At 38.3% G+C, this 27,986-nt stretch overlaps 2 protein-coding genes and 1 pseudogene across 2 annotated transcripts in view; 1 reads left to right on the top strand and 2 right to left on the bottom strand.

Moving 5' to 3' along the window:
• Positions 1-787: 787 nt before the first annotated feature.
• CYB5B (cytochrome b5 type B) overlaps positions 788-27,986 on the bottom strand; it is a 32,497-nt gene continuing 5,298 nt past the window's right edge. Inside the window, exons 2-5 of the mRNA XM_059999649.1 lie at positions 17,690-17,818; positions 17,124-17,153; positions 7,599-7,627; positions 788-4,620 (exon numbers count right to left, since the gene is read on the bottom strand). Coding sequence (XP_059855632.1) covers positions 4,530-4,620; positions 7,599-7,627; positions 17,124-17,153; positions 17,690-17,818 — 279 coding nt within the window. The 3' untranslated portion in view covers positions 788-4,529. The remainder of the gene's footprint in view (positions 4,621-7,598; positions 7,628-17,123; positions 17,154-17,689; positions 17,819-27,986) is intronic.
• Positions 17,707-27,986, bottom strand: part of NIP7 (nucleolar pre-rRNA processing protein NIP7) — an 82,645-nt gene continuing 72,365 nt past the window's right edge. Inside the window, exon 7 of the transcript XR_009517549.1 lies at positions 17,707-17,818. The gene's annotated coding sequence lies outside the window, so the exon portion shown is untranslated. The remainder of the gene's footprint in view (positions 17,819-27,986) is intronic.
• LOC132416902 (ER membrane protein complex subunit 3 pseudogene) lies at positions 18,326-20,581 on the top strand (annotated as a pseudogene).

The following is a 27,986-nucleotide window of genomic DNA, read 5'->3' as shown; positions in this document are numbered from 1 at the left end:
CAGTTTAGCTGTTTCCAAGAAAAACAACCATTTGAAGACTGGCATTACAGATAACAACATATTATTACCTTGAACTGGCTTCTCTTTACCAGATGGTTTCAGTAAAAACAGAACTCCAAACCTGTCTACCTGGTTGCCACTTCACATCCATTAATACAGCAAAAGTCTTGATTTCTGCCTCTCAGGATTATCAAACGCGCAACTCACGTCAAGGAAAGAGCAGCAGTAAGAATCCTGAAAACTGCAGAACCCCCCATCCAGTTACACTAAACCCAGTAGTAGCATAGATACAGGTGACTTTTATGCTTCTCAAATTCTTTTCTTCCAGAACACCTGAGAATTACAGGACCAACATTTCTACTTAAAAAAAAAAAAAAATTTTTTTTTAAAAAATAACTGTAGGGATTTCCCTGGTGGCAAAGTTGTTAAGAATCCGCCTGTCAATGTAGGGGACTCGGGTTCTAGCCCTGGTCCAGGACTATCCCACATGCTGTGGAGCAACTAAGCCCGTGTGCTACAACTATGGAGCCTGCACTATAGAGCCCACGAGCCACAACTACTGAGCCCACGTGTCACAACTACTGAAGCTCGCGCGCCTAGAGCCGGTGCTCTGCAACAAAAGAAGCCACCGCAATGAGAAGCCTGTGCACTGCAACGAACAGTAGCTCCCACTCGCCACAACTAGAGAAAGCCTGCACACAGCAACGAAAACCCAACGCAGCCAAAAAATAAAATATAAGAGCAAAGCTAAATAAATGTAAAAAAAAAAAATAACTGTAGTCAGGGAGAGAAAAGGAAAACAGTATCTTTATTGTGTGTAGTTCTAACAAACATTCACTGTGTGCACATTCCAGCAGAAAGAGACAAAGATCTTTGTTCAAAATATGCTGAAATAAAATAGGTAAACAAACTTCATTACTGAATACACAAAAGGAATGTTAATATTACTTGCTCAGAGGGTGAAGTCAAAAGGAAATTAAATAATCATAATAATGTTTTGCCTAAATAGCAAATGTAGAATATAGGTGTAGGCACAAAGCAGCTCCTAAAATTCATGAGTGGGATGCTAGATGTAGGGTAGGTGACTTGACAAATACCTCTCTGCTTCTTGAAACTTCCCTTTGAGATCACCCCCACAAATTCTAAACCCAAGCTCTTCCAGGGCACAACCATCAAATGTGACTAAACTTCCCATTACTTCTGTGGTATTTGGCAAAAGAACGAGATGGTTAAAAAAAGAAAAGAAAAAAAAAAAAAGATCAATCTCCTGTTCAGACATGTCTGAATCCATTCCTCCTGGAGAAGGAAGTAATGAACATTAAAGTTCTGCATTTCTAAAATGGAATTTAATCAGATAGGCATCAGTTAAGATTTTAAGCATGAGATACTATGTAAGTAATGATATATCTGGCCTGTAAAGCATTTTTCACTGCTTCACTTGGGAACTGAGTATATACTCAATATTCTTATTTCACAACATGTGGATTTGTGACAACGGTTGAAAGAACTTTACGGCTCAAATTATAGGTTCCAATGCATTTTTGTTGCTGCTTAAGTGGTCAAATTAGAACTAAACACAGTATAAACTTTATCCATACCACGTTCCTGTCTTTACAAATGTAAGTCATTTGGAAACCAAAACCAATTCCTGAGAGACAGGGGCAGGAAATTTTGGGACCCAGCACTAACATCCCTATTTTGGGGGCACTAATTTCCCCTCATCTCCTCCTCTTGTGCTCTCCAGCCATTATGTGTACAGTATGGTGAGCAGCAGCAGTGAGCCTTCCTTGGGAATAAACAACCAAACCCCCCAGAGACATCCTAGGAGGCCCGGCTGCCCAACAGGGACTGGCTCCACTGTCTCTCCAGAGGGGTTTTCACGCCCCACCAATGTCAAAACTGTTTCGAGAATTCCTGTCTACTTCTTAAAACAAAAGTGCTTTTTGATGGATTCGGTTAACATACTATATTACTTTACTGTTTAGAAAAAAACCTCTGCAAACTCACACAAGCTCTACCTGGTTGTTTATGTAGGCAGCAGAATAATAGTAAATGGACCCAAAAGTGGTTTTTATAATACAAAGTGACATGATATTAGCAGGAGATCAAAAGAAGCCCTGGGTATTGGATGGATTTCATGGATGGTTGAGACAAAGTCTGAAAATCTTTTCCTCTGGCTCTGAACAAAAACAAGTCCAGATATAAACAGGAAAAGACAACCAATATGAAATAGAAAAACATACCTTTTGCATTGGTCTTTACCCTAAAAATATCAAAAAAACACAAATTTTACTTAAGAATATCGTTCTTTAACATTTCTTCTAAGCCAGATGTTTTTCATTCAATTTTGGGGACTGCCAACGCACTTTTAATTGACCCAAGTTATCTTCTGGCTTAGTTTTAGCTTGAATGTTCCCTTTCCAGCTCCTCAATACTCCTTTGTTCTTCTTTTCTACCCCAGTGTGGGCCCATGTGATCATGCAACTTAATGATTACAGCAATTATATATCAATTCTTATTCAAGGCAACCCTTCCTTGCCTTCCTGGAGGAGCATCAAGTCACACCACCTCTGTTACACAATAACCAAAGATTTTTCTTTCAAAAAATTGTCTTACACTGGCATCTTATAATACATACAAAACATTTTCTAAAGATATAAGTTTTAGGGACTTCCCTGGCGGTCCAGTGGTTGAGGCTTCACCTTCCAATGCAGGGGGTGCAGGTTCGATCCCTGGTCGGGGAGCCAAGATCCCACATGCCTTGTGGCCAAAAAACCAAAACATAAAACAGAAGCAATATTGTAACAAATTCAATAAAGACTTTAAAAGATGGGCCACATCAAAAAAAAAAAAGATATGTTTAAAAAATTTACCCATATCCCTGACATATAAAAGTCAGCCAGAAAGCCCCTAAAATTTCTCCATAATGTCATAACCAAGTGTGCGATTAGCAGGTTAACATGATTTTTACAAATTGTGAATTCACTCAACTGCTAAATCACAGGATACAAGACCTGGGTTGAACTTTTTCTTAAATAGTTTGCATGGGCAGACACTGGTGTGCTGTGTAGCTTCCTGTCCTGTCAAGTGCCTGGCAAGCAGGAATAGGGGAGGATACAGAGCAGTGCCCATGGTCCCTCCTGGACCACGCTGCTTCCTGCTGCATGTGACGATGGCTCAGAGTAGACTGGTCATCCTCAAAGGATGGGAAGAAAAATCACCACAGTTGTCGGCAGAAAACTCCCAGTGGACGGCCTCCTCAGGTGCTTCCACGGGGGGAGAAAAAGCAGTCAGATACACCAGAGAAAGTCCGAACCAAGGAGAAACAGTAACATAACTCTAAATAATAACCTTCTCCTCAATGAAACAGTCATCTGAGAAAAAAAAAAAAAAAACTACCAGTTTTTTATTCTCAATGGAAAAAACAACAAAACTACAAATTGAAGCCATGGAGGTAAAATACACATGAAATGGAAAACATTCTCTTGTCCCGATCTACCCCCTCTGAATGCCGCTTTACCACGGGAGTTATTTTACTGGGGCAAACAGAAGATTAAATACTGTACCTTTGATCAATTTGGAGTCTCTTCTGTAAAAAGGGGAATAAAAAATTGCCAGTTGATAAACAAAAAGAGAGCAAAATCCTTCAACAAAACTGTAAAGCTCTAAACACAGACTTATAAATTTATATTTTACCAATACAAGATGGTAAGGGGTTTAAAAAAAAAAAAGAAAAGAAAAAAGATGGCTAGGAACTGGTGCCAAAGTAAAGGATAAAGTTTTTGGTGCTTTTTCTAAACTCCTGTCCTAAAAGTAGTGTTTTTCAATATTTTTCAAAAGAAAGATTACTGTGAATTCACTCTATCACCCCAATTCATCTCTTCCTCTCCCTGTTTCTCTCCACTCCCCATAAACAAATGGGAAGCAGAGTTCTGCCCAGCACCATTTGGTGGCCTTAGGAGGTGGCAAGGGCTCCCTGCTACACTCAGTTTTAACAAATAAAAACAAGGAACAAGATCATTCTGCAGTTGTGTTTTAAGTCGCAGGTGTGCAACCTGACTTCATGAATTAAACCTCTTATGATAATTAAGTCATAATTTTTAAAATAATATTTACTTAGAAGAAAAAGGGAAAAAGAAAAGCTTCAAAACCAGAGTGTGATGCCCTGTTAAGTATGTCTAATGTGCATTCAAAGTATTGGGAAGCAGGCAATTTTACCAAGGGGCAATGTCACTAGAATCCGTAGACTATAAAAGAAAGTTCTGAAACATAAAGGTGCTCGTGGAAAAGAGTAAAGAGAGGAAACAAAGGCAGGGACACAATGAGCAGGTGCTTTGAGAGTAAGGCTCTGAGAAATGACTTGGACACTGGCCCCAGGGCTGAGGCGGATGTCTGGCCAACAGTCTGGGGTCCGAGGGAGAAGAATACAATTGGCAGGATTCGAGAAGAGGGCACCGCTGCAGCCTCCAAACAAGTGTCCAGTTCTCACTCCCAAGTAGATGTGCTTTCCAGACTTCAACAAGGTCTCCTCAGGAGGACTTGCTCTCCGCCATGTAGTAACGATACAGAAAACCTAAGAGAATAGCACCTACGATGGGGAAGATCCAATACGACCAGTAGCTAGACGTTTGGGGGGGAGGGTAGGGGGGAGAAGCAATAAAATTGTGAACATTTCATATCAAATGTACCCTATCTTTCAACATTCACATTTTAATATTTTAAACATTTTTCACATTTTAATATTTTTATAGCAAAGAATTTTATTTGGGGAAATAAAAAAATCCAAAGATCTGGATTGAAGTTAAACAATAATTTTAAAAGGATTAAAAATGGAATGTATGGTGTAATACCAAAAATATATCTACATACACACCTCAGTATATATATTTTCACAAAGACATAAAGTGCTTATTTCTGGGTTACAGGATTATGGAGAGTTTAAATTTCTCTTTATGCTTTTTCACATATTCTACAATTAACATCTTTGAGCATGAAAAAGTACCATTTTATGTATATAATTATAAATTTAGAACCAATGATACAACTGTTGAATATTATATCTGCCCCACATGTATTTTTAAAATTTAATCCTCACAACAATCCTATGAAATAGGTATTATTATTCTCATTTTATATATGAAATACAAGCTTTGCACCCAAAATCACAAAGGGAAGTTGGTCAAGCAGTCTGATTCCTATCCTGATTCCCATCCTCTTAATCCCTACTTAAGTTCAGACACTAATAAGGACACACACACATGCACACACACAACATACTGATAGTTCTAATAAAGTTAAATAAATGATAGTTGGCTTAAAAAGTCCTGTAAAAAACTTTCCTCAGAGTTTCAGGACAGTCATTATTCTCCTTAAAATAATCCTTCCTGGGGATTCCCTTGACAGTCCAGCGGTTAAGACTCTGCGCTTTCACTGCGGTGGCCCAGGTTCAATCCCTGGTTGGAGAACTAAGATCCCGCAAGCCACACAGCTGAAAAGATCCTTCTTCTCTAACAGAGCTTATTAGCTCTGCTAGTTTTAAGGTATAATTCTTCCATGATCCAAATGACCTGGCTGCCCCTCCACTTATGACATATGCAGTCTAGGTATTAAAAGGCTTTGAAGCCCAAAAAGCCAGCTGAGGTTCAATAATAAAAATGATTCTCTTTGCCTAAACATGCCTAGCACTTTGTACATTTAAGTATGGCAGAAAGCTGTTCTGGACAAGTTTAGAACGTCAGCCAGGTAGCTTTGTTTAAAGACACAAGCAAGTTGGTCAGTATGTACAACAGCAATATGGCACAGGGAAACTTAAAAAGTAATCTCCCCAGGAGAGTAATGAATTCAGATATCTTCCAGAGCAGCCACAAGGGACAAAAGAGTTCAAAACACGGAAGATAAAGTCTTCAGTGCACAAGACTGAGAATGGTTGACCACCAATCCTCATATAATCCTTTGTAACTTTACGGCCACTGAGAACAGAACCAGAGGAAATGCACCTATACTGCACCAAAGGAGATACAGATTCAACAACTTCCTGGCCATAATACAGAACTCTCTTCATTCAGATTTATTCAGGTTATTGCACGTAGTTGTGACTCAGTTATTTTTATTGCTTTGAAGTATTCCACTATATGAATATCCCAGAATGAATTCATTCATTTTACTAATGAATAGTTATTTGGGTTGTTTCCAATATTTTAATATCTTGAATAATGTTGCTGTGAGCATTCTAGTACGTGTTCACTGGTATACTTGTACACACATTTCTCTTGAGTATGTATATATCCCTAGAAATGCAACTGCTGGGTCAGAAGTTATTATATTGTCAAATTTACTTGATAATGTCAAATTGTTTTCCACAGGGACTGTACCCATTTACGTCTCCCTAAGACCCTAAAGAGGGCCTAAGATTATTGGTAATACACTTCCTAAACAACGCCTCTTATTTTTAGAATTTTTAAAAATTTTCACCAATCTGGCAGGTGTGAAATATACCCTATGATTTTAATCTGCATCTCTCTGATGACAAATGAAATTAAACCTTTTTTTCCCCATATGCTTATATTTGTGCTTCCTCTTCTGTAAGGTGTTTGTTTAAGTCTTTTTCTCATATTCTACTAAGTTATTTTTTAATTGATTTGTAAAAATTATTCATGTATTCTACATAGTAATTTTTAGTCAGTTTTAAGTGTAGTGTAAGTCTACTGCAAGTTTATGGCCTGTATTTTCAAAATTCTTTATGGAGCTTTTGGATGAGCATAAATCCTTAATATTAAGAAAGCTGAATTTACTAACAGTTTCCTTTAATTTCCACTTTTTAAAAATATTCTGTCCATCACCTCAAACAAAAAAGACATGGTACTTTTATGGGAAAAAAAGACACATTTTCTCTCTATGAAATGCTTTAAGTGGGATCTCAGAAAGATAAAACAGCTCTACATAATCTCTATAAATTTTTACAAGCCAAGGATTCTACACTTATCTCAAGCAGAGACACTTAAGGGATGACAAACGTATACCTTTCAGGGCTAATTCTACTGTGTTAGTAACATTACTGCAAGGGATAAGTAAACCTTTGAGGAAGCACACATTCCTGAACATGACTGCAATACACAATTTTTTTCTTCTGTAAAATGTAATAATACATTTTTACATTTATTATTACATTTATAATATGTAAGGTAGGTGCAGAGTGGTTGTGAGGATTAAATGAGATTAAGTTTTTTGGGTTTTTTTTGAGATTAAGTTTTTAGTGGAAGTTGCATAGCTTGGCTGAGCTACAGAGACTGTGGGCCTGAATTAACAGTAGCACTTGTCCATGCATACTTACCTCTTACTACATGTGATTCTAATTTATGTCACAACAAGATTTAAAAATTACTCAAGGCAAGAACTTTTTTGAGATTACTCAGATGACTAAAACTGTAAAAATTAATTTTTCTAAAGCAAAGGAACTACTGAATTTGTAATAATTTTGACCAAAAAAGAATGAGCTGTCAAACTGTACTCTAAGTTATGTTACACATGTATATTTATGGAAGAACCTCTTTGTCACACAGTATGTTGAGCATAAGGAAATCTATTAAGGGAATACCAACCTTTTGCACGTATTATTTTTCGGAGGGTCCTGAAGAAGATGCATAGTCAAAAACAAACAAACAAACAAACAAGATTAACACAGAGTATATAAATCTTCTCGAATAGTCATGCAAACTCTGAAGCTAATAACAGAACTTCATCTTTCATGCAATTTGATGTTTACAAATCCATATGTGATGGGAGGACTAGGAATTCTTTTTCTGATAATATACAGGTATTCCCTAGTAAAGAACCACTAATGAAAGCATAGAGAAATATGACCTAAACTCTTTTTATTTGTAAAAAACAAACAAACAAACAAAAAAAGCCACTGGTACAAACTATATTGCAATGAACTAATTTGCAGTCACAATGGTAAGCCTGGTTCACTGTGGCTTGCCACTGGCTGTAGCTAAGATGACATTTTGTGAAAACACTGTTAAAAAATAAAAACTCCTGTCTTGTAACATAGAGATCAACTGGGAAATGCTCAAAAGCATGCAGATGACTGTTCTGTGGCTTAGAGACGTGAACTGGTTTACTCTCTGAAATCGTAATAGTTACGATGAGAGACCTTAGGGCTTATTTCACAATGAAAACACCAAGAATGGAGTTAGGGGAAAGAAAATACCAAAATTAACTTAAAAACAAAAATCTGGCAGTAACAAGTAACAAGGTACTTATACATGCGACAACACTGATGAACCTTAAATGTTACGTGAACTGAAAGAAACTAAAGACCATGTATTATATAAAGTCCATTTACATGAAATGTTCAGAATAGGCAAACCGAGAGGCAGAAGAGTAGATTAGTGGTTTCCTAGGGCTGGGAGAAGAGGAGCTGGAGGGAAATGGAAAATGACTGCTAAAGGTTACGTGGTTTCTTTTTGGAGTGATGAAAATGTTCCAAAATTAATTTGTGATTATGGTTGCACAGCTCTGAATACACTAGAAACCCTTGACTTATACATCTTAAATAGGTGAACTGGATGGCATGTGAATTATACCTTAATAAAGCTGATACTAAATTTTAAAATTCACTTTATGTAAATATCAAATGAAGTTATGGATTTCATTAATTAGCTATATAGTACAAAAAAGCCTGCTAACTTACTGCCAGAGGACAATAACCCATTAGCATAAGTTACTGCTGCCCAAAAGATCATCTTTGCCAATATGCAATAATATGCCAGGGTATGCACACATAACTACAGATTTCAGTAACCTCCAAGATTCCCAAAAACCCTACATACATACTGGCCTAGATATTTTAGAGCAGACCATGAGATAAATTTTAATTTCATATACCCAAAACATTGTCATGCAAATGAACACATGCCCCAAACCTGAAAGAAATCGCCTACAGGCAAGTAAAACTTCTAATAAAAAGTTTTAGATAAATCCTATTAATGTACTACTACACTTCTTTGAGACCCCGTTGTTAACAATCTGGGACATTTCTCCTTGAATAGAATGAGTCAGGCTAGCTAAAACATGTTACGGTCAATCTTTGAGAAATACAGCAAGTGTTTTACAGATTTGGAAGGCTGGGATGGTAATGACGGTTGTGTGTGCATCTCACTTACAACGTTGCCTTTTTTTTTTTTTTTACAACATTGCCTTTTTAAAGCTTTTTTTAAAAAAACTAATTAATTAATTAATTTATTTTTGGCTGTGTTGGGTCTTTGTTGCTGCACGCGGGCTTTTCTCTAGTTGTGGCGAGCGGGGACTACTCTTCATTGCAGTGCAGAGGCTTCTCATTGCAGTGGCTTCTCTTGTTGTGGAGCATGGGCTATGCACACGGGCTCAGTAGTTGTGGTACGCAGGCTCTAGAGCACAGGCTCAGTAGTTGTGGCGCAGGGGCTTAGCTGCTCCATGGCATGTGGGGTCTTCCTGGACCAGGGCTCGAACCCGTGTCCCCTGCATTGGCAGGCGGGTTCTCAACCACTGTGCCACCAGGGAAGCCCAACGTTGCCTTTTTAAATATTCCACTACAGTAGCCAAGAAATAATTGAATTCTATCAAGAAAATTCCACGGTCTTTTATGCTTTCTTTATCCACACATATACCAATGATTTATGGAACAAAAAAATGTAGACTTAGTATTTAAAAAAAAAAGCGGAGGTAATCTGAAAGGCTTACGTGAAAGCGAAACGGAGTAATATATGTATTGTGATGTTTAATCTATAACCACATTAAATCGGTTAGTTCATATAAATGGATTCTCTAGATTTCAAAGTTTTTAGCCTCTTTTACAACCAAAAGCACTGGTGTGTGCTAACTACAGTGAGCCTCAGACAACGCAGTAAGCAAGAGAGAGAAGAAAGAGAGGGGGAGAGAGAGGCCAGACGAATCAAGACCATAATATACTGAAACTGTAATAGTTCGTAATAAGCAATAAAAATTTTAAAATATACATGGTTTCCTTCCTTCCTTCCTCCCTGCCTCCCTCCCTCCCTCTCTTTCTTTTAACTAAGTACCTCAACCCCTGTTTTAAGAGCAATCTAGGAAAGAAAAGAGAAGGAAGCTTATCCTCTTTAGAATACGAAGAGCCAAATAAATGCCAAAGTGACTCCACTTTTAATCAGCTATAAATGAAAGAGTTTTTTAAGGCACTGCTCTTGTAGCCAAGTGTCTTGGCCAAGTTTGGAAAGAAGCCAAATAAGTTATTTTTAATTTAACAAAATTAAGAACAAAAGGGTTCTATTAACACAAAACCTTCCTTCATCTTCACCCTTCCATTCTCTCCGTGTACAGCTCCCCCGTTCTCATTTCCACTCCAGAGCTCTGTGCTGCATCTAACAGATGCTTAGGTGGAATTCCTACAGTTTATGATTGACTTTAATTCACCCCTGTGGGTGTTCAGGCATATCTTGGCTGGTTATGTTCTTGCCCACATTTTAATTTACATGCAAGATTGGTCAGGAGAAGTGACTGCTCTCCATCTTTGGTATGTATAGTAGTAATTGCAATACTATATGATTTTAGTTATAAGAGAGCAGTTCAAATCCAGAATTCTACCAAAAGCCTTACCAAGTGATTAATATGCATGCTTCTTTATTCTCCAATGAGTCTGGAATCCAATTCCAAACAACCAGATTGCTTTAAGTCTACTCTGATTTTAGTCCAAAATTAACAGAAATTAACTGTTTAAATACAGTGGTTCCTAAAGTTCAAGATTCATTAAGCCTTTAATTCCGTCATAAAATAAATAAGTAAATAAATATATTTATATACATACGAATACTAAACATGGACTTTGTAGAACAAGAGGAAATATTTCATAATATTTGAGTAACCTTTTTATTAAAGCTGATTATAACTGAAATTATGTCTAATATCCTCAATCAGTTTCCTCACCTGTGAACTGAAAGGCTCAAATCAGATGAACCTGAATTCTAAAGTCATATTCAATTAACTCAACACAATTTTCCGACCCAAGGGCATTTTAGCAAAACCTACAAGAGCAGACTTTTAAAGATTAGAGAGAAGTTAATACCATTCTCCCACATCCAAGAAGGAAGACTGAAGGAGCACAACCACACAGAGATGTTTCTATGTTTCAGCACGTACATAAAGGTGTGTTCTTCCAGATACTCTTCCGAGATAGTGTGCCGTGAGTACCAACCCTCTCTGATGTGGTTAAAAGAATGACAAAGAAATGTCATAATTGGCAAACATATGGGAAGGGATTTGGGGGTTAGTGGGGGGTGATTTCACTATGAACCCTGTTTATGAAAAAAACATGGGAGGAGAACACATGCTTAAGGAATGGTGTACTTTGTCACCAGAACATAAACGTAGGAAGCAATGTGCCAAAATTATAGTTCTGATGCATTCAAACATATAGACAGAGAGTTACGTGTATCTTCAGCCTAAACAGTTTATACTTAGACTTTCAGAGGTTTAAATAAAAGGGAAATATAAGGTATATAAGAAGCTTATGTTTTAATTCCTAAATTGAATGTTAGCCATTCCAAGAGGATTCCAAGTACTTAAAATTGGAAAAGTGGATTTTAAACCATAGGACACCTTCAGCAAATTCAATGAGTATTTGGGTGGTCTGGTAGTTTTTGCAGCTTTTTATTTAGAATAATTTGGTTTCTACGTGGCCAGAAACTTATGAAAAACAACTTGGGAACTTTGGGCTTCAAACACTACTGCAAAGGACTTTCCCCCCATAATACAATGGACTGTGTAACATTAGCTAACACTACATAAATTTTAGTTTTAGGTTCATCATACAACCTAAAAAGTCTGAGTTTTGAAAGTATATGATTTCAATATTTTCATGGCCATGTGGTGTGGATCTTGAGGACAGCCTTCGCATGACGCTCTAATGTACTAAAATTGCTTTCTAGATGAGAATACAGTTTAACAATTACTGTCTTGTAAAGCATAAATCCCTAGAGTCAGCCCAGTCATATAAGTAATATTTCCCTGTACATAAGGGCAAATTCAAAGATGAAAAACACCTGCTAAAACAAATTTCTATACGACTCTCTCAAGAACCCATTATAAGATACATAAGACATCACTGAAGAAAAAAAATTAAAACACTCAGACACTAATTTCTACTGGGACCTAAGAAGTGAAAAACTTGTTATAACATTGGAGGGCTGACTTGCAAAAGATGTTACCTTGTCCTTCTGACATCTTGCTTTGCCAAAACTACACATCATTTCTCAATGAAGCATTACAAGAAGACACTAAGCCTTCAGATTCCTCAGAAAGGGTATTTTGTCTTTCAAGAGTGATCCTGCCATTACAATCTATGCTTTATTTCAAAAGATTATGTTACAAAATACAAATGTTAGGGGAAAAAAAAACAGGCAACAATGAAACCATCATACAAAATTCTTTGGTAAATAGTAAGCACTACTCATCTAAAGGGCATCTGCATACCCATTTTAAACGTTAATAAATTAGGTTGTAGATATGATAGGAATATTTAACAATTCTTAAAAGGAAATTTTTAGTATGATGCAACCAACTAACTACATTACGTAACTATAAAGCATGCATTCTTTTTAGTTTCCCTCCCACAAAAGAGAAGGTAAACTGAATGTTATGTATGTATAATACTTTACGTACGTGTAATAGAAAACTGTATAACAAAAGTCTGTAGCATCTGGGAGAAAAAAATGTATCTGCCTTTAAATGCAAGTTATAAATTATAAAGTTGCAAGTTATAAATGCAAGTTATAAATCTAACATAGATGGAGTTTACTACATTTCAAAAGTTAAATTTTTTAAGTTAAAAAATGAAGTTTAAGAAACATGTTAAGGGACTTCCCTGGTGGCGCAGTGGTTAAGAATCCGCCTGCCAATGCAGGGGACGTGGGTTCGACCCCTGGTCCGGGAAGATCCCACATGCCACGTAGCAACTAAGCCCGTGTGCCACAACTACTGAGCCTGCGCTCTAGAGCCCATGAGCCACAACTACTGAGCCTGTGTGCCACAACTGCTGAAGCCTGCGTGCCTAGAGCCCGTGCTTCTCAACGAGAAGCCACCGCAATGAAGAGTAGCCCCTGTTTGCCACAACTACAGAAAGCCCATGTGCAGCAACGAAGACCCAACGCAACCAAAAAAACAAACAAACAAACAAAACCATGTTAAGCCTTTATAGAGACAATCTTACTTCCTTAAAAAAAAGAAACAGATCAAATCCTGTTATAGCAAATGTCATCTCATCAAAGCTTTTGTCTATGGAATACTAAGTATTAAAGAGAATGAGAGAGATCTTTATAAATGGATAAGGAACAATCACTAAGATAAAATTTTTTAGAAAGAAGGGGCAGAATAGCACCTATGAGATTTTTAAAGCAAGGGATGGTTGGTCTGTCTACTGATCAATCAGTCTATCTATCCATCCATCCAACTATTTATATTTATGTATGCACAGAATCTCTTTGGAAGAGTAAACAAGAAAATGGTAGCTGGTTACCTCAGGAGAAGGGGAACTGGGAGACAGAGTTGGCGATGGCAGTCATTTTTGTTTTGTTTTTTTTGTTTGTTTTGGTTTTTTGTTTGTTTGTTTGTTTTTGTTTTTTTTTGCATTACCCGGGCCTCTCACTGTTGTGGCCTCTGCCGCTGCGGAGCACAGGCTCCGGACGCGCAGGCTCCGCGGCCATGGCTCACGGGCCCAGCCGCTCTGCAGCATGTGGGATCCTCCCGGACCGGGGCATGAACCTGTGTCCCCTGCATCGGCAGGCAGACTCTCAACCACTGCGCCACCAGGGAAGCCCGATGGCAGTCATTTTTATAGTACACTTTTTTGTACTATTTGAATTTTTAACCATGTACACCACAAACTACCCATTCAAAAAAGTTAAATGGAAAAATGGTCAGGTTATTGGGTCTATGCACTGTAATGAGATTTGACCAGTGAAGCAGTTGAACTGTCACCTAGATAATATCTGTTGAATAAATGAATGAAATGGTGCCACTTTTTTTAGTCAGGTTAGCATTTGTATGTTCCTTATCTCCTGAACTGAAGGTAGACTGAGTGATAAAAATGTTAACCAAGAAGTAAACCCATAATCCAAAGAGAGACCTCATGGACCACAAATGTGTCTAGGTTACTTTAGCACAGTAGGCAGGCAGGCAAACTGGCACAGAAAACACTGTTTCTAAGGTGAGTTTCCATAACTCAAAGCAGACCAGAAAAGTGTTAAGTATGAATGGAAGACTGATGGCTCTCAGCATGGGGACTAATCCAGCCAGGAAGAGATTTAGAGACAAAAAGGTTTTTTAATTCTAGTTAGTTATCTTTGACTGAAGCAGGTAAGAAAAACATCTGTTGCCAGATCTGTAGTTTTTAAGCTTTTAAGTTTTAGTATTGTAACAAACATTTCAGGGTCTTGAACCCCAGGCATTATCAATCTAACAAGGAAACAAGGTGACCATCAATTATTTATTTACTCATGTCATAGCAAAAGCAGTATGAAAGGTAGTTTCCAAAATACTGGGAAAGTTTCTGATTTACACTCTAGAATAGCATGTTTTGGGTGCTTTTTTTAAAAAAGTTTTTTTGAGGGGGTAGAGAGGTAGTTTCAGGCAGGGAAGAGACATGGAGCTTGGAGCTGTGGAGGGAGGAGAGAAGCAGAAAAATAAAGGAAGAATGAAAATGAAAACTCTGTCGCATAAGGCAGAAGACATTAGGCATTAAAAAAAAATCACTTCCTCACAGAGGTTCTGAAACCTTAACCAAAAGAAAGGAAAGTATTAATGAAATGAACTTCACATGTACTTCTTCATGGTGAATGTAAAAAAAAATTGAGGGCTTCCCTGGTGGTGCAGTGGTTGAGAGTCCCCCTGCCGATGCAGGGGACGCGGGTTCGTGCCCCGGTCAGGGAAGATCCCACATGCCGCAGAGCGGCTGGGCCCGTGAGCCATGGCCGCTGAGCCTGTGCGTCCGGAGCCTGTGCTCCGCAACGGGAGAGGCCACAACAGTGAGAGGTCCGCGTACCGCAAAAAAAAAAAAAAAAAAATTGAGAAAAGAGACACCTGCAGCCTAGACACAGAAGTGCCTCTTTAAAACCCATGTAAGAAATAAATGTGGAGGATCAAGAATTTGTTCCTGGAACTAAAATCAGGCTGGACTATAGCTCTATGACAACCTATGTAGGTGGTCTTGGATCTGCCTGAAGTACAGCAGTGTGACTGGAAACACTCAATAATCAAACTCTCTATTTAATGGAGACTATCCTTTGGGTATAGCAGACATGATAAAAACAGCCTTGAAAACACTGCCTTTAAGCACTCTTTAAGCCAGGCTGGGGCCAAACTACATTTGGAGACTTCTGAATTTTTAGAGAATTTCACCAAATCTCACCAGCTAAAAGGATTTCTTTTTCTTTATTTCTTACAAAAAGTCCAAGGCTCAACAGTTTTAATTTATCTGAGACATCTCTAGTTAATTCTTTGGCCTATATATAGAAGGCAGACAGTGCTTTCCACAGAAGAGAACTAAAGTTCCCTAAGTTTTTAAATGAAAAGATGGGCATGTCATTCAGCACAGTCTGGTGCTTGGCTATCTGGGTTACGTTAAGTGCAAATTCCCACCTCCAGAGATCATGAATCAGTAGTAGTAATGGCAGCCCAGGAAATATGCGCATTTCAGAAAACATGCCAAGAGATTACAATACAGGTGGTACAAGGAATAGAATTTGAAAAACACTGCTCTCCATTCCTAAGAATGGTCTTAACTACATACTATACTACCAAGGAAGAAAAATAGCAACAAGAAGCAATTTGTAGACTTCTAGACATTATAACTCCCCCACAATTTTATTTGTCTTAAATATAATGGGTGTTCTCACAGTGCTGTGCAGAAGTGGGTTATGCCTCCTGGATACAAGGTGCATCTCTTGTACAAATGGGAACATCCCTTGAATCAAATGTTGACCTCTGAAAGCAATGGTTTCTGGACATGTTCAATATACCAAACAAGCCATGCTTAGTTCAAATTTTACCTTAATTACACAAGTGAAGATTCAAGAATGGATAGTACATGTGTTAGGAGGGGAGGACAAACAAACCAACAGTGCTCACAAAGCATTTAAGGAACTATTTCATGCCCCCTTCATAAACAATTCAACAGTTCAGAGTAGCAGAGTGCAGCAAGACGGAAGCGTTAATTTACACAAGCACTCTGGATGGCAGAGCAACAGGTGGCAGATACCATCAAGCAATCTCTTGAACTGAAAGAATTCTTGTGTATAGGCCAACTTTAACTGCTGTGTCATATGAGTTCAGTAATACCAGCTCAATGAGGAAAGGGAAGCAAGAAGCTAGGAGGAAAAAAGGAAGGAGCATTGCCTCCATGATGTTCTGGGTGACAACTAACTGCTGTCCCTTTAAATTAGAGGGTAGGGGAAGTCAAGGAAAATAGCGAGAAAAAAGTGGGGGAATAAGGGAGATGAACCATCCAGCTTGTGGGAAGCAAAAAGGCTTTCATATTTTCTTCCTGGTACATTATGCAGTACACATTAAGGTTTTCAAATATTTAATCTTTTGTTTTTGTGGTATCACTGTGTGAATGGGAAGGGTGTGTAGGCCTATTTGAGCCTACACCATAGGGGAATAGGGACAGAAAGGCCTGTTCCAGTCAATTACTCAATTGTTCCAGTCTACAACTCATTCTAAGACTTGCAAGAGTAAACCGACCTTCCAATTCTTTTTCCAACACAGAAGCAATTATTATCATCTATACTATTAAATGTAAGAATAAGAAATACTTTTCTACAACTGAACCTATAAACTAATTTCTTTCAAAGCAATATGGGGCATGGCTTTAGAGTTTCAGTTTTTTAGAAAAGCGAATAGAAGCATGAACAAAATGTTCCTACTGTTCAAGACTCAGCTATTCTTTTTTCCTGAGATGGTACTGAGTCCAAATTCCTGAAAAACAGGATTTTTGTTTGGGGGAAAAGTAAACACTTCTCTTGTTACAATACATTTTAAAAAGAAAAAGCAATTTTATTTGAGTGAATAGAAATATAAACACTTGAAAGACACAAGAGAAATAGAGGACTTCTTACCTTGCCATCACTTCTAGGTTTAAGGTCATTCTGTTTAAAGAGGAAAACAAATAATATTTTAAGACACATCTAAACGAACTCTCATTACCTGCTTATTTCTAACTTTGGAACGTGAGACTACACTCTGGTAGTAATTCCCTGGGAGATGCCAGGGTCTACAGAAGGGTACTGCCCACTCCCCCACCCCTGCACCCTTGACTCTGAGCGCATCAGGGTCCCTTGTTAGAATGGTATGGTTTTAAAAGTCCATAGTTACCACTTTTAGCAATGAATTTGCAAGACCAAACTACTATTTTAGGTAGAGATATTAACTGCATTACAAAAAAATCAATCAAAAATAATCCCACCTCCAAAATCAGTTCCTTTTCATAGACACTATATGTGTTGATTTACAGACAAGAAGCTCTATCTTAGCACAGTAAGGCTAGATGATTTTGGAGAAAATTTAGCCTAATGGCTGGGTTGAACGAATTTCCATTTTAGTAACTCATTCCCTCATCATGATCTGTGGCTGTTGGATAGCTTCCTCTCTCTACAAGCACTCCTAGAGCTCAGCTAATTCTTACCGGATGCACATCACCAATATAGTACTGTTTGAGCATTTCTCTGGCATCAGAGGAGTGGCCTACATCTTCAAAACTTTCAGTTGCATCTCCACCAGCTTGTTCCAGCAGAACCTCTTCTCCGCCAGGATGCTACAAGGAAAAGATATTTACTGAAGAGAGGGCTGTCTGAAAAGCTAACTAATGTAAGCTACTTCCTCCTCGCCTCTCCTCTTTTCCCCTTTCTCCCTTTAATGGCAGCAATGGGACGAATCAGCACTGCATACCCCATGACAGGATGCAATGGGGAGAACACACGGAACTCCTGTGTCTTTTGGCCAAAAATGCATAATGTGGGTTTAACTGTGAGGAAACCTAGGACAATCGCAAATTGAGAGAGATTCTATGAAACGACAAGCTGTGACCTCCAAAAATATCAAGGTTAGGAAAGCCAAAGAAAGAATATTATTCTATTCCTGCAACTTTTCTGTAAGTGTGAAATGGTTTCAAACTTTAAAGCTAAATAAATAAATAATACCAACATAATTGCCTCTATACCTAGAAAGTAGATTCTATCTATAACTTACATGCTATATACCTTGGATAAGTTATTAAGAAATTGAGATGTCTTTGTTTCCTTATTTGTAAAATGGAGACAATATGAGTACCTATCTTTACTATTGTGAGTACTATATGAGATAAGGATAGGAAATACTCTGCACTCAACAAGAGAAAGGTATAGTTAGTATAATGTGCTACCATCTATCATTTTAAAAAGCAGATACACATATGCATGCATATGCAAAAAATCTCTCCGGAAACATTTAAGGGAACCTGGTGGCTGGGAGACAGGTGCAAGGAAGACTTTTCACTGTACACCCTACCGAAATTGGTTTCGCAAGTACAGTATTACCTACTCAGAAAATAATTTTTTAAAAATTGCATTTAGCACAGTCCCTGACTTAAACACTCAATAAACATTTACTTACAACTAGCAAGTTTAGAATTTACACTATTAGACATATATAGATTTATATTTTTGGAATATCAAGTAATGCTTTTAAGTACTTTTTATAACAACCTTTTAAGCAGGAATAATATTATCATCCCTATTTTAAAGATGAATTCAACAGAAGCACAAAAACTCTAAGTGTAACCTCCCAGTCATTCACTTGCCTCTGAGCTCTGTGAGGATAAGGAAACTTCTATTTTTGGCTCCTAAAAGGTCTCCACCCAGTGATGGGTCTCCCACCCCAGCATTAAGCATGCTGTTTTGAAGCAAGAGTTAGACAGCTGCCACTCATCTGTTGTTACATCTGAACCCTCTCAGCCCTGGTAAGCTATTATTTTTGGAACTGCGTCCCAACTTGCTCTATGTACCTAAACTATGGACGACATCTTTTCCTTATGACACATCCCAACTATTATGCTGCCTTTTCAGAGTAAAAGGATAACAAAATGTCTTAGTGGTTTGAGATATTCCAGAGAATGGCTGAGTTTATGACTCCCTACATAGCTCTTTCTACAACTACAAAGTATTTTCATTTTCACCAATCTCCCATCATAAAGAAATAAATAAGCAACTCTTTTATACTTTTTTTTCCTACTGTATGGGGAAAAAAAGAATAAGGAATCAACTACAGCTTTATAACAGAAATAAGTACAGTTAGTTAACATTTTGGTACATACAACTGTTTTTCCTGTCCATTCAATCATTTCAATTATTATGCTTCAATTTTTATTGAGTACTTACAATTTAATGTACTAGGCAGTGATGAAAGGTTTTGTGTCTTCATAAAAATGAGTTCATATGGTATATACTGTTTTATAGCCTGCTTTTTATTTTTCATAGAGGCCAAGGAGGGTCAGAGTGGTCAAAAAAAAGGGTTCAGTAAAATAACTCTCACTCCAAAATGTGGTCTTAATACAGATGGTTTAGAGCAAGCAAAAATATTTCAGGGAACCCTTCGTTACTGTTTTAGAACTCTATAAACTTCAGACATTATTTAAAATCAAATAGCACCAGAGGCAATGCACTAGGCCTGAGGCCACAGCAGAGCCCAGGCCAGCCCTGAGCCAAGATAATGCCCAGGCTGCAGGACAGGAGAAGTCCCTGAGGAGAATCCCGAGAGGAGCCCCAGTGCCCCAGGGAGGAGAAGCCCCGTGACCCTGGTCGGACTGGCTCTCAGTGGGCTGCTCAACTCCAACATGAGCCTGGGTGGTCCAACCCATCTTTATCATCACCTGGGGGTGTGATCCACCACTAGGTGTCTATCCTACTGCAGAGTGACAAGAACTCAACCAGGAGCAAATATCTGAAATTAATTAATTAATTCAAAGCACAGTCCTCAGGGAAAATGGAAATTATATTCCCAAACAGTCCTTGACATAAAAATATTACTTCAACAACCCAGAGGATGGAGTTTTCAAAAAAAAAAAAAGGAAAATAATACCACCTTCTCCTACAACTGATCCCACGATGCTCACAGATGTGATGAAAGAGAATGTCACAAATGTCCTCACTGTGATTCTTACTGGTGGATGGATCAACATGACATTCTTAGGCTTTATCACAAAGTGCTATTTCCAATGACCCTATGTAAGTTTACGCTACAGAAAGGAATCGAACTACCCATTATTAATAGCTGCATCCTGGTACTTCTGCTGTGTATTTGGGCTTCAGAGCATTCACTCTCCAAATGTGGGATAATGCCAATGACCAATCAGGAATGATGGAGACACAGATGACTGCAGCAGCCATGGCCATGCCCACCACAGATACCAAGAAAGCTTTCAAGACAAAGTGAAAAGTTTTGGAGCTAACAGATCACCAGAGGGCACCAGGTGATGCAAAGAGGAGCACATGGCCAAACGCCTCCACTTGGAAGGCATATTCAAAAATGAATTACGGACCTCTTTTTGTGTGTGTGTGTGCGGTACGCGGGCCTCTCACTGTTGTGGCCTCTCCCGTTGCAGAGCACAGGCTCCGGACGCGCAGGCTCAGCGGCCATGGCTCACAGGCCCAGCCGCTCCGCGGCACCTGGGATCTTCCTGCACCGGGGCACGAACCCGCGTCCCCTGCATCGGCAGGCGGACTCTCAACCACTGTGCCACCAGGGAAGCCCTAAAGACCTCTTTTTGAAGGTTAACCAGGGATTAGCTGTTGGGAACTTGGAGTAGTCCTTAACCTTTTAACTTTTGTTTGCACTGGAGACTCACAGAATAAAAAGGAGAATGCATGAACTGGTGCGTATGCAACAAGGATCATTCTTGTCTGACCCAGGTTCTTTTTTATGTTTGAAACTAGAAGAAACGAGGCCTGTGTGCTGGGTGACTTATAAGGAAAGAGCTATCTTTTAAATGTTTTTAAATTTCCTTCTGGTGCCTGTAGAAATGAAAGGCAGAGAAGGGGGGAAACTCAAGCTAGTGATAATATATAAAAACTTAGCAAAAATTCAACCTTTGGAAGAAACATTGCCAATTATAACTAATTATCATGTGCAATCAGCCTGACTTCTAGACCACAGTAAACTCCCGTTTTCTTGGGATCCGAATACCCTGTATTTTTATGCTTAACTTATGTGCTAGTATTTTTATAACTTCCTTTAAAAAACTAATAATTTTCATTACTGAAAATTTAGAAACTATGTATGAGCAAAAGAAGTCTCTGTATTGTTCATTTTGAGCCTACAGAATGACATAAAGAGCAAATGTGTCAAAACTTTATTCAAATAAACTCTTTTTCAGAGTGAATACTCAGGACCAGGACAGACTTAGCAAACCTTCTATATCTCTTAATACTGTCCAGGGAAAGCTGATGACCCTGATATACTGCTGGATTCTCAAGTGCCTTCAGGATGACCAAAGATAGGTTAAATATGGGAGATTCTTGATCTGGATCTCAGAATATATCAAATCCACCAGGGGAAAAAAAAGAAATCAATGGTTCTGTACTGTATGTAACCACTCAGTTGAACTAAAGACCCAGTTATTCTGGATATGAGAGTTTACGTATTGTTATAAGAAGGAAGATAGAGGAATTGCTGGCAGATACAAAGATAACGGTTGCCCAGGGATAATTCTGTCTGAATTAAATGTCCTAGGGAAGTGGCAGTGTGCCATTCTATACCAACAGTTAAATGTAATTTGCATGTTGAGTACTGTAATCAAAACTGGGGAAATCAGAATAATATCTGTGGATTGTATCAGTATCAATATCTTGAGTTGTTTTGTACAACTACAGTTGTGCAAAATTTTACCAGTACAAGGAAATGGGTAAAAAGTACAAAGGATCTCTCTATTATTTCTTTTATAACTGCATATGAATCTTGTTATCTCAATAAAAATTTCATTCTAAAAAAATAAAATCAATTCCCTAAGTATATACTAGAGAAATGTGTATACATATATGAACTTATACACACACACAAATGATCATAGCATCATTATTCATTATGACCCTAAACCTGAAACAACCCAATATCCATAAGGAGAATATGAATAAACTGAGGTATAATCATACAACAGAATCCTAATCAGCTATGAAAAAGAATGAGGCACTGCAATATGCACAAAAGAATATAATATATTGAACCAAAGATGCCAGACACAAAACAATATATACTGTGACACTCATTTGTAAAAAGTTCAAAACGAGGGATTTCCCTGGTGGTCCAGTGGTTAAGACTCCGAGCTCCCAATGCAGCGAGCGCAGGTTCAATCCCTGGTTGGAACTAAGATCCTGCATGCCACACGGTGCTGCCAAAAAAAAAAGAAAGAAAAGAAAAGAAAGGAAAAGGGCAAAATGAATCTATAGTGTTAAAGTCAAGAGAGCTAGTACCTCTGGGAATGAGGAAGGAGGCAGTGATTGGGAGGGTCTACAAGGAGAAGTTCCAGGATGTTATAATGTCCTAGATGGTGGTTATCCAAATGTGGTCACTTACTAGAGTGACACCATATGGCTAAATCTTAGGAATATATAAATAGTGGGAAAATAAGTTCCAAAATACCACAGACACAACTGCCTTTGCGTATACTCTAGGTATAGTCAAATGATCTTTGACAAGGGTGCCAGGACCATTCAACAGGGAAAGGACAGTCGCTTCAACAAATAGTACTGGGAAAACTGACTATTCACATGCAAAAGAGTGAAGATGGACCCTTAACTTACATCGCATACAAAAATGAACTCTTAATGGATTAAAGACCTAAACATAAGACCCAAAACTATAAAATTAGGGGAAAATCTTTTATGACATTGGACTTAGTGATACTTTCTTGGATATGACATCAAAAGCGAAAGCAACAAAAGCAAAAGTTGACAAATGGGATTATATCAAACTTAAAAAGTTTTATACATCAAAGGACACAATCAACAGTGAAAAGACAACCAACAGAACAAAAGATATGTAAATCATAAGGGATTAATATCCAGAGTATATGAAGAACTCCTAAAATTCAACAACAAATCAAATAACCTGATTATACAATGGGCAGAAGAGTTGAATAGACATTTCTCTGAAGATGACACACAAATGACCAACAAGCATATGAAGAGATGCTCAACATCAGTAGTCACTGGGGAAATGCAAATCAAAACCACAATGAAATACCACCTCCCACCCATTAGGATATCTATCATCAAAAAACCAGAAAATAACAAGTGTTGATTTGGACATAAGAAATTATAACCCTGGGAATGTAAAACAGTGCAACCACCAGCACCATCTATTTCAGAACTTTTTGTCTTGTAAAACTAAAACTCTATGGGGACTTCCTGGCAGTCCAGTGACTAAGACTCCTTGCTCCCAGGACTTCCCTGGTGGTGCAGTGATTAAGAATCTGCCTGCCGGTGCGGGGGATATGGGTTCAATCCCTGGTCTGGGAAGATCCCACGTGCCGCAGAGCAACTAGGCCCCTGCACCACAACTGCTGAGCCTGCATGCTGCAACTACTAAAGCCCACATGCCTAGAGCCCATGTTCTGCAACAAGAGAAGCCACCGCAATAAAAAGCCCACGTACCGCAACGAAGTGTAGCCCCTGCTTGCCACAACTAGAGAAAGCCCACGCACAGCAACAGAGACCCAACACAGCCCAAAAAATTAATTAATTAATTATTTTTTTAAAAGCCTCTGTGCTCCCAATGCAGGGGGCATGGGTTCGAGCCCTGGTCAGGGAACTAAGATCCCGCAAACCACAGGGTATGGCCAAAACAAAACAACTCTATGCCCATTAAAAGCTTTTTTTTGATTTAATATCTCTTTCATCTAATATTATTATAGCCACCTCTACTCTTATTTTGTTACTATTTGCATGGAATATGATTCCATTCTTTCACTTTCAACCTATTAGTGTCTCTGGATCTAAAGTGAGTCTCCTACACATGGCATATAGTTAGACCACGTATTTTTATCCATTCTGCCAATCTCTGTCTTTTGACTGGAGAGTTTAATCCATTTACATTGAAAGTAACTGCTGATATGGAAGGACTTACTCCATCAAAATGTCAGAGGACATTATCAAGAAAGTGAAAAGACAACCTACTGAATGGGAGAAAATATTGCAAGTCACATATCTAATCAAGGATTAATATCCATAATATATAAAGAAATCTAACTTAACAAAAAGACAAACAATCCAATTTAAAAATGGGCAAAAAACTTGAATAGTCGTTTCTCCCAAGAAGATACAGAGAACGAATAAGCACATGAAAGGATGCTTAACATCATTAGTCATTAGGGAAATGCAAATTGAACCACAAAAAGATACCAGTTTACACCTGCTAGGATGGCTATGACTGAAAAACAGAAAAATTACAAGTGTTCCATGAAGAAGTTAGAACCCTCATCCATTGCTGGTGGGAATGTAAAATGGTACAGCTGCTGTGGAAAACAGTTTGGAGTGTCTTCAAAAAGCTAATTATAATATAATTACCATACGACCCAGCAATTTCACTGCTAGGTATATATCCAAATGAACTGGAAACAAAGACTCAAACAGACACTTGTATGCCACTGTTCACTGTAGTATTGTTTACAAAAGCCAACAGGTGGAGACAACCCAGGTGTCCACTGAAGAATGGATGAACAAACAAAACGTGGTATACACATATCATGGAATACTATTCAGCCTTAAAAAGGAGTGAAATCCTGATACATGCTACAACATAGATGAACCCTGAAGACATTATTCTAAGTGAAATAAGTCAGACAAAAACGACAAATACTGTATGATTCCATCTATATGTGGTACCTAGAACAGTAAAATTCACAGAGACATAAGGTAGAAAAGTGATTACCAGTGGCTGGGAGGAGGTAGCAATGGGAAGTTATTGTTTAATGGGCACAGTTTCAATTTGGGATGATGAAAAATTTCTGGAAACAGCTGGTGGTGATAGACACACAACAGTGTGAATGTACTTAATGCCATTGAACCGTACACTTAAAAATGGTTAAAATAGTAAATTTTATGTTATGTATATTTTACCATAATAAAAATAAAAATTTAAAAACCTAAACATGCTAAGTAAATGAGGCCAGATACAAAAGGACAAATATTGTATGATTCTACTTATATCAGGTAGCTAGAATAGGCAAATTCATAGAGACACAAAGTAAATTAGAGGTTGTATCAGGGGCTTGGGAAGAGTGATGAGAGGGTAGTTATTGCCTAATGGTTACAGAGTTTCTGTTTGGGGTAATGAAATAGTTTTAGAAATAGATAGTGATGTTGGTTGCACAAACTGTGAATGCGATTAATGCCACCTAATAGTACAGTTAAAAATGGTTAAAATGGCAAATTTTTATGTTATATATATTTTACCACATACACACACAAAGCTAGGTTTACATACCTATAATTAACATAAGCCCAAAAGTTTACTTTTGTCTGAATCACAGCAAAACAAAACAAATAAGACCAAGAGTCTGGAGGTTATCCTCAGTCACCTAGATTGGTTGGTTACCAGTGCTATTCAAATCTATTGGACAATCATAAGTTTCTCCCTATTTTTATTAAGTAAACCAAATATAAGGCAGTACACATTTCCCATTTTTTCTAGGATCTATTTTGCTTTTAAATCTCATATGAATTTGTAAAAACGATTCTTTTGAACTGGATAGCCTTTGTGTTTTAAGACTAATGGATCTTGTCTCAGCTTTTAATGCATGAGCAATTATGTAACACTACAAATATTTCAAATAAACTATATGGCAACCAAGATCATAAACTTTCAATTGATGAAACAATGACTGTGATCGATTCATTTCTATCTCAGACCAGCAATAATCAAGTGAAATACTTTAGATACAAAGGAAACTTTGTAATGTCCTCTTGGGAAGGCTTTTAGTGGGTCAATTGTCCACGGAATATGTGGTAGGGAGCAGGGGAAGCCTTTTGGCTTTTCCTTAAGTTCATTTACTAAGTATTACTGAAAGGAGGACAGAAACTTTATGTTTTAATATAGAAAAGAAAGAAGACAAATTGCTAACAGAAAATAATACTTCCAGATTACTAATTCTATGGAAAGGATAGGGGACAGATGGGCAGAAAAGAGGAGAATGTGAAGAATGACAAACAGTTACAGGATAAAAATCTTACTGGGAAAAAATTACACAAATTCTCTGTGAATGGAAATTCCATGCTGATGTAATAAAAATGTAACAATAGGGGGCTTCTCTGGTGGCGCAGTGGTTGAGAGTCTGCCTGCCGATGCAGGGGACACGGGTTCGTGCCCCGGTCTGGGAAGATCCCACATGCCGCAGAGCGGCTGGGCCCGTGAGCCATGGCCGCTGAGCCTGCACATCCGGAGCCTGTGCTCTGCAACGGGAGAGGCCACAACAGTGAGAGGCCCGCGTACTGCAAAAGATCACCTGACTTGGAAAATGAAATCTAGAAACATTAAGATTACAGAAGCTGCAAAATTAGGCCAGCCTACCCAAACAGATTAGCAGAATACCTCATCAAAATAAGATACGGATGTTAAAGTTTTGGAGAGGACAAAAACTACCTCCTAAAAAACGGTCTGACAACTCAGAAAAAGATAATAGACCTGGGTGGTGAACAGCAGGAAATGGTGCAGGTCCATAGGTATTTGCATTTGGATTAGAAAGAACCTAGCAAGGCAGGGGTGTCACCTAGGAGAGGTTAACTTGATGGCTGCCAGAAATGGTGTAACCTTGGCAGTCACAATTGCTCACGGTCTGAATTTCAGGTCTGCAGATCTGAACATAACTTATTCCCACCAGATTACATACCCTTATCCCCACTGTACTAGGTACCACTGCTACAGATTCTCACAATTCCTTAGGCATCTTCATGGTACTATCACAACTGCAATTATTTATTTAATGTCTTTCTTCCTCCACTAGACTATAAGCTCCCTGAGAACAGGGACCATGGTTGTCTTATTCATGGCTGTATTCCTGAACATAGCATAGAACCTGGAACATAGTGAGATCTAGGGGGCGCTCACTCTGCCCTCCTTCCCTCCCATCTGCCCTCTCTCCCTCTCTGGCATGTATGCTGCACGAATAAATAAACCAAAGTCGATTTGTGATCAGGGCAGCTCACCTAGACAGTGCTGGAGTTTAAATTTTGCCTCATCTTCTTTCTAGCCTTCCCTAGGACCAACCACTTGAGATCGTTCAAGGAAAGAAAGCATACTTTCTACAGATTTGGTAATTCCACAAGCTAGATAACGATCAAATTGCACTTTTTTTTGACCAGCCTTGGAGAAATCCAGTAAGAACTGTTATTAGTCAGACACTGAAGCTTTCAAGGGGTACCCTAGGGTGGCACCAAACAGAGCCTGCATTCTCCATCTTTCCAAAGGCAAGACCACTCTACCTTACATGACAATTGCTTGTACACAGACCTCATCTTCCCAGCAAGTCCAAAGCATCTAATTCACCTTTAAATCTTCAGAGCATGCGCTAGTTAGTAAGCACTCAAAAGATGCTACAGGAAACAATATAATTTTTTATTATTAATAAAAATAACCACTAACACTTACTGAACTCTTTATGCCAGGCACCATGATAAGTCTATATGAATTACCTAAATCAATTGTCTCAACAACAACCCTGTGAAGTAGGTACTATTATCTCCCTTGAGGAGATGGAAAAAGGCCTTTACAGAGCACAACTGCCCAAGGTTACGGTAAAGTAGGAAACTGAACAAGACTCTTGAACCCCAAAGCCCACACCCAGCCATTAAAATGTGTTATATATATATCGCCAAATGTGTGTGTATATATGTATGTATATATGTGTGTGTGTGTGTGTGTGTGTGTGTGTATCACCAAAATTCTCTTCAAAAGAC

This window comes from Delphinus delphis, chromosome 20 (genome assembly GCF_949987515.2).
Source record: "Delphinus delphis chromosome 20, mDelDel1.2, whole genome shotgun sequence".
Lineage (NCBI taxonomy): Eukaryota > Metazoa > Chordata > Mammalia > Artiodactyla > Delphinidae > Delphinus > Delphinus delphis.
This window is presented reverse-complemented; position numbering and strand designations above follow the sequence as displayed.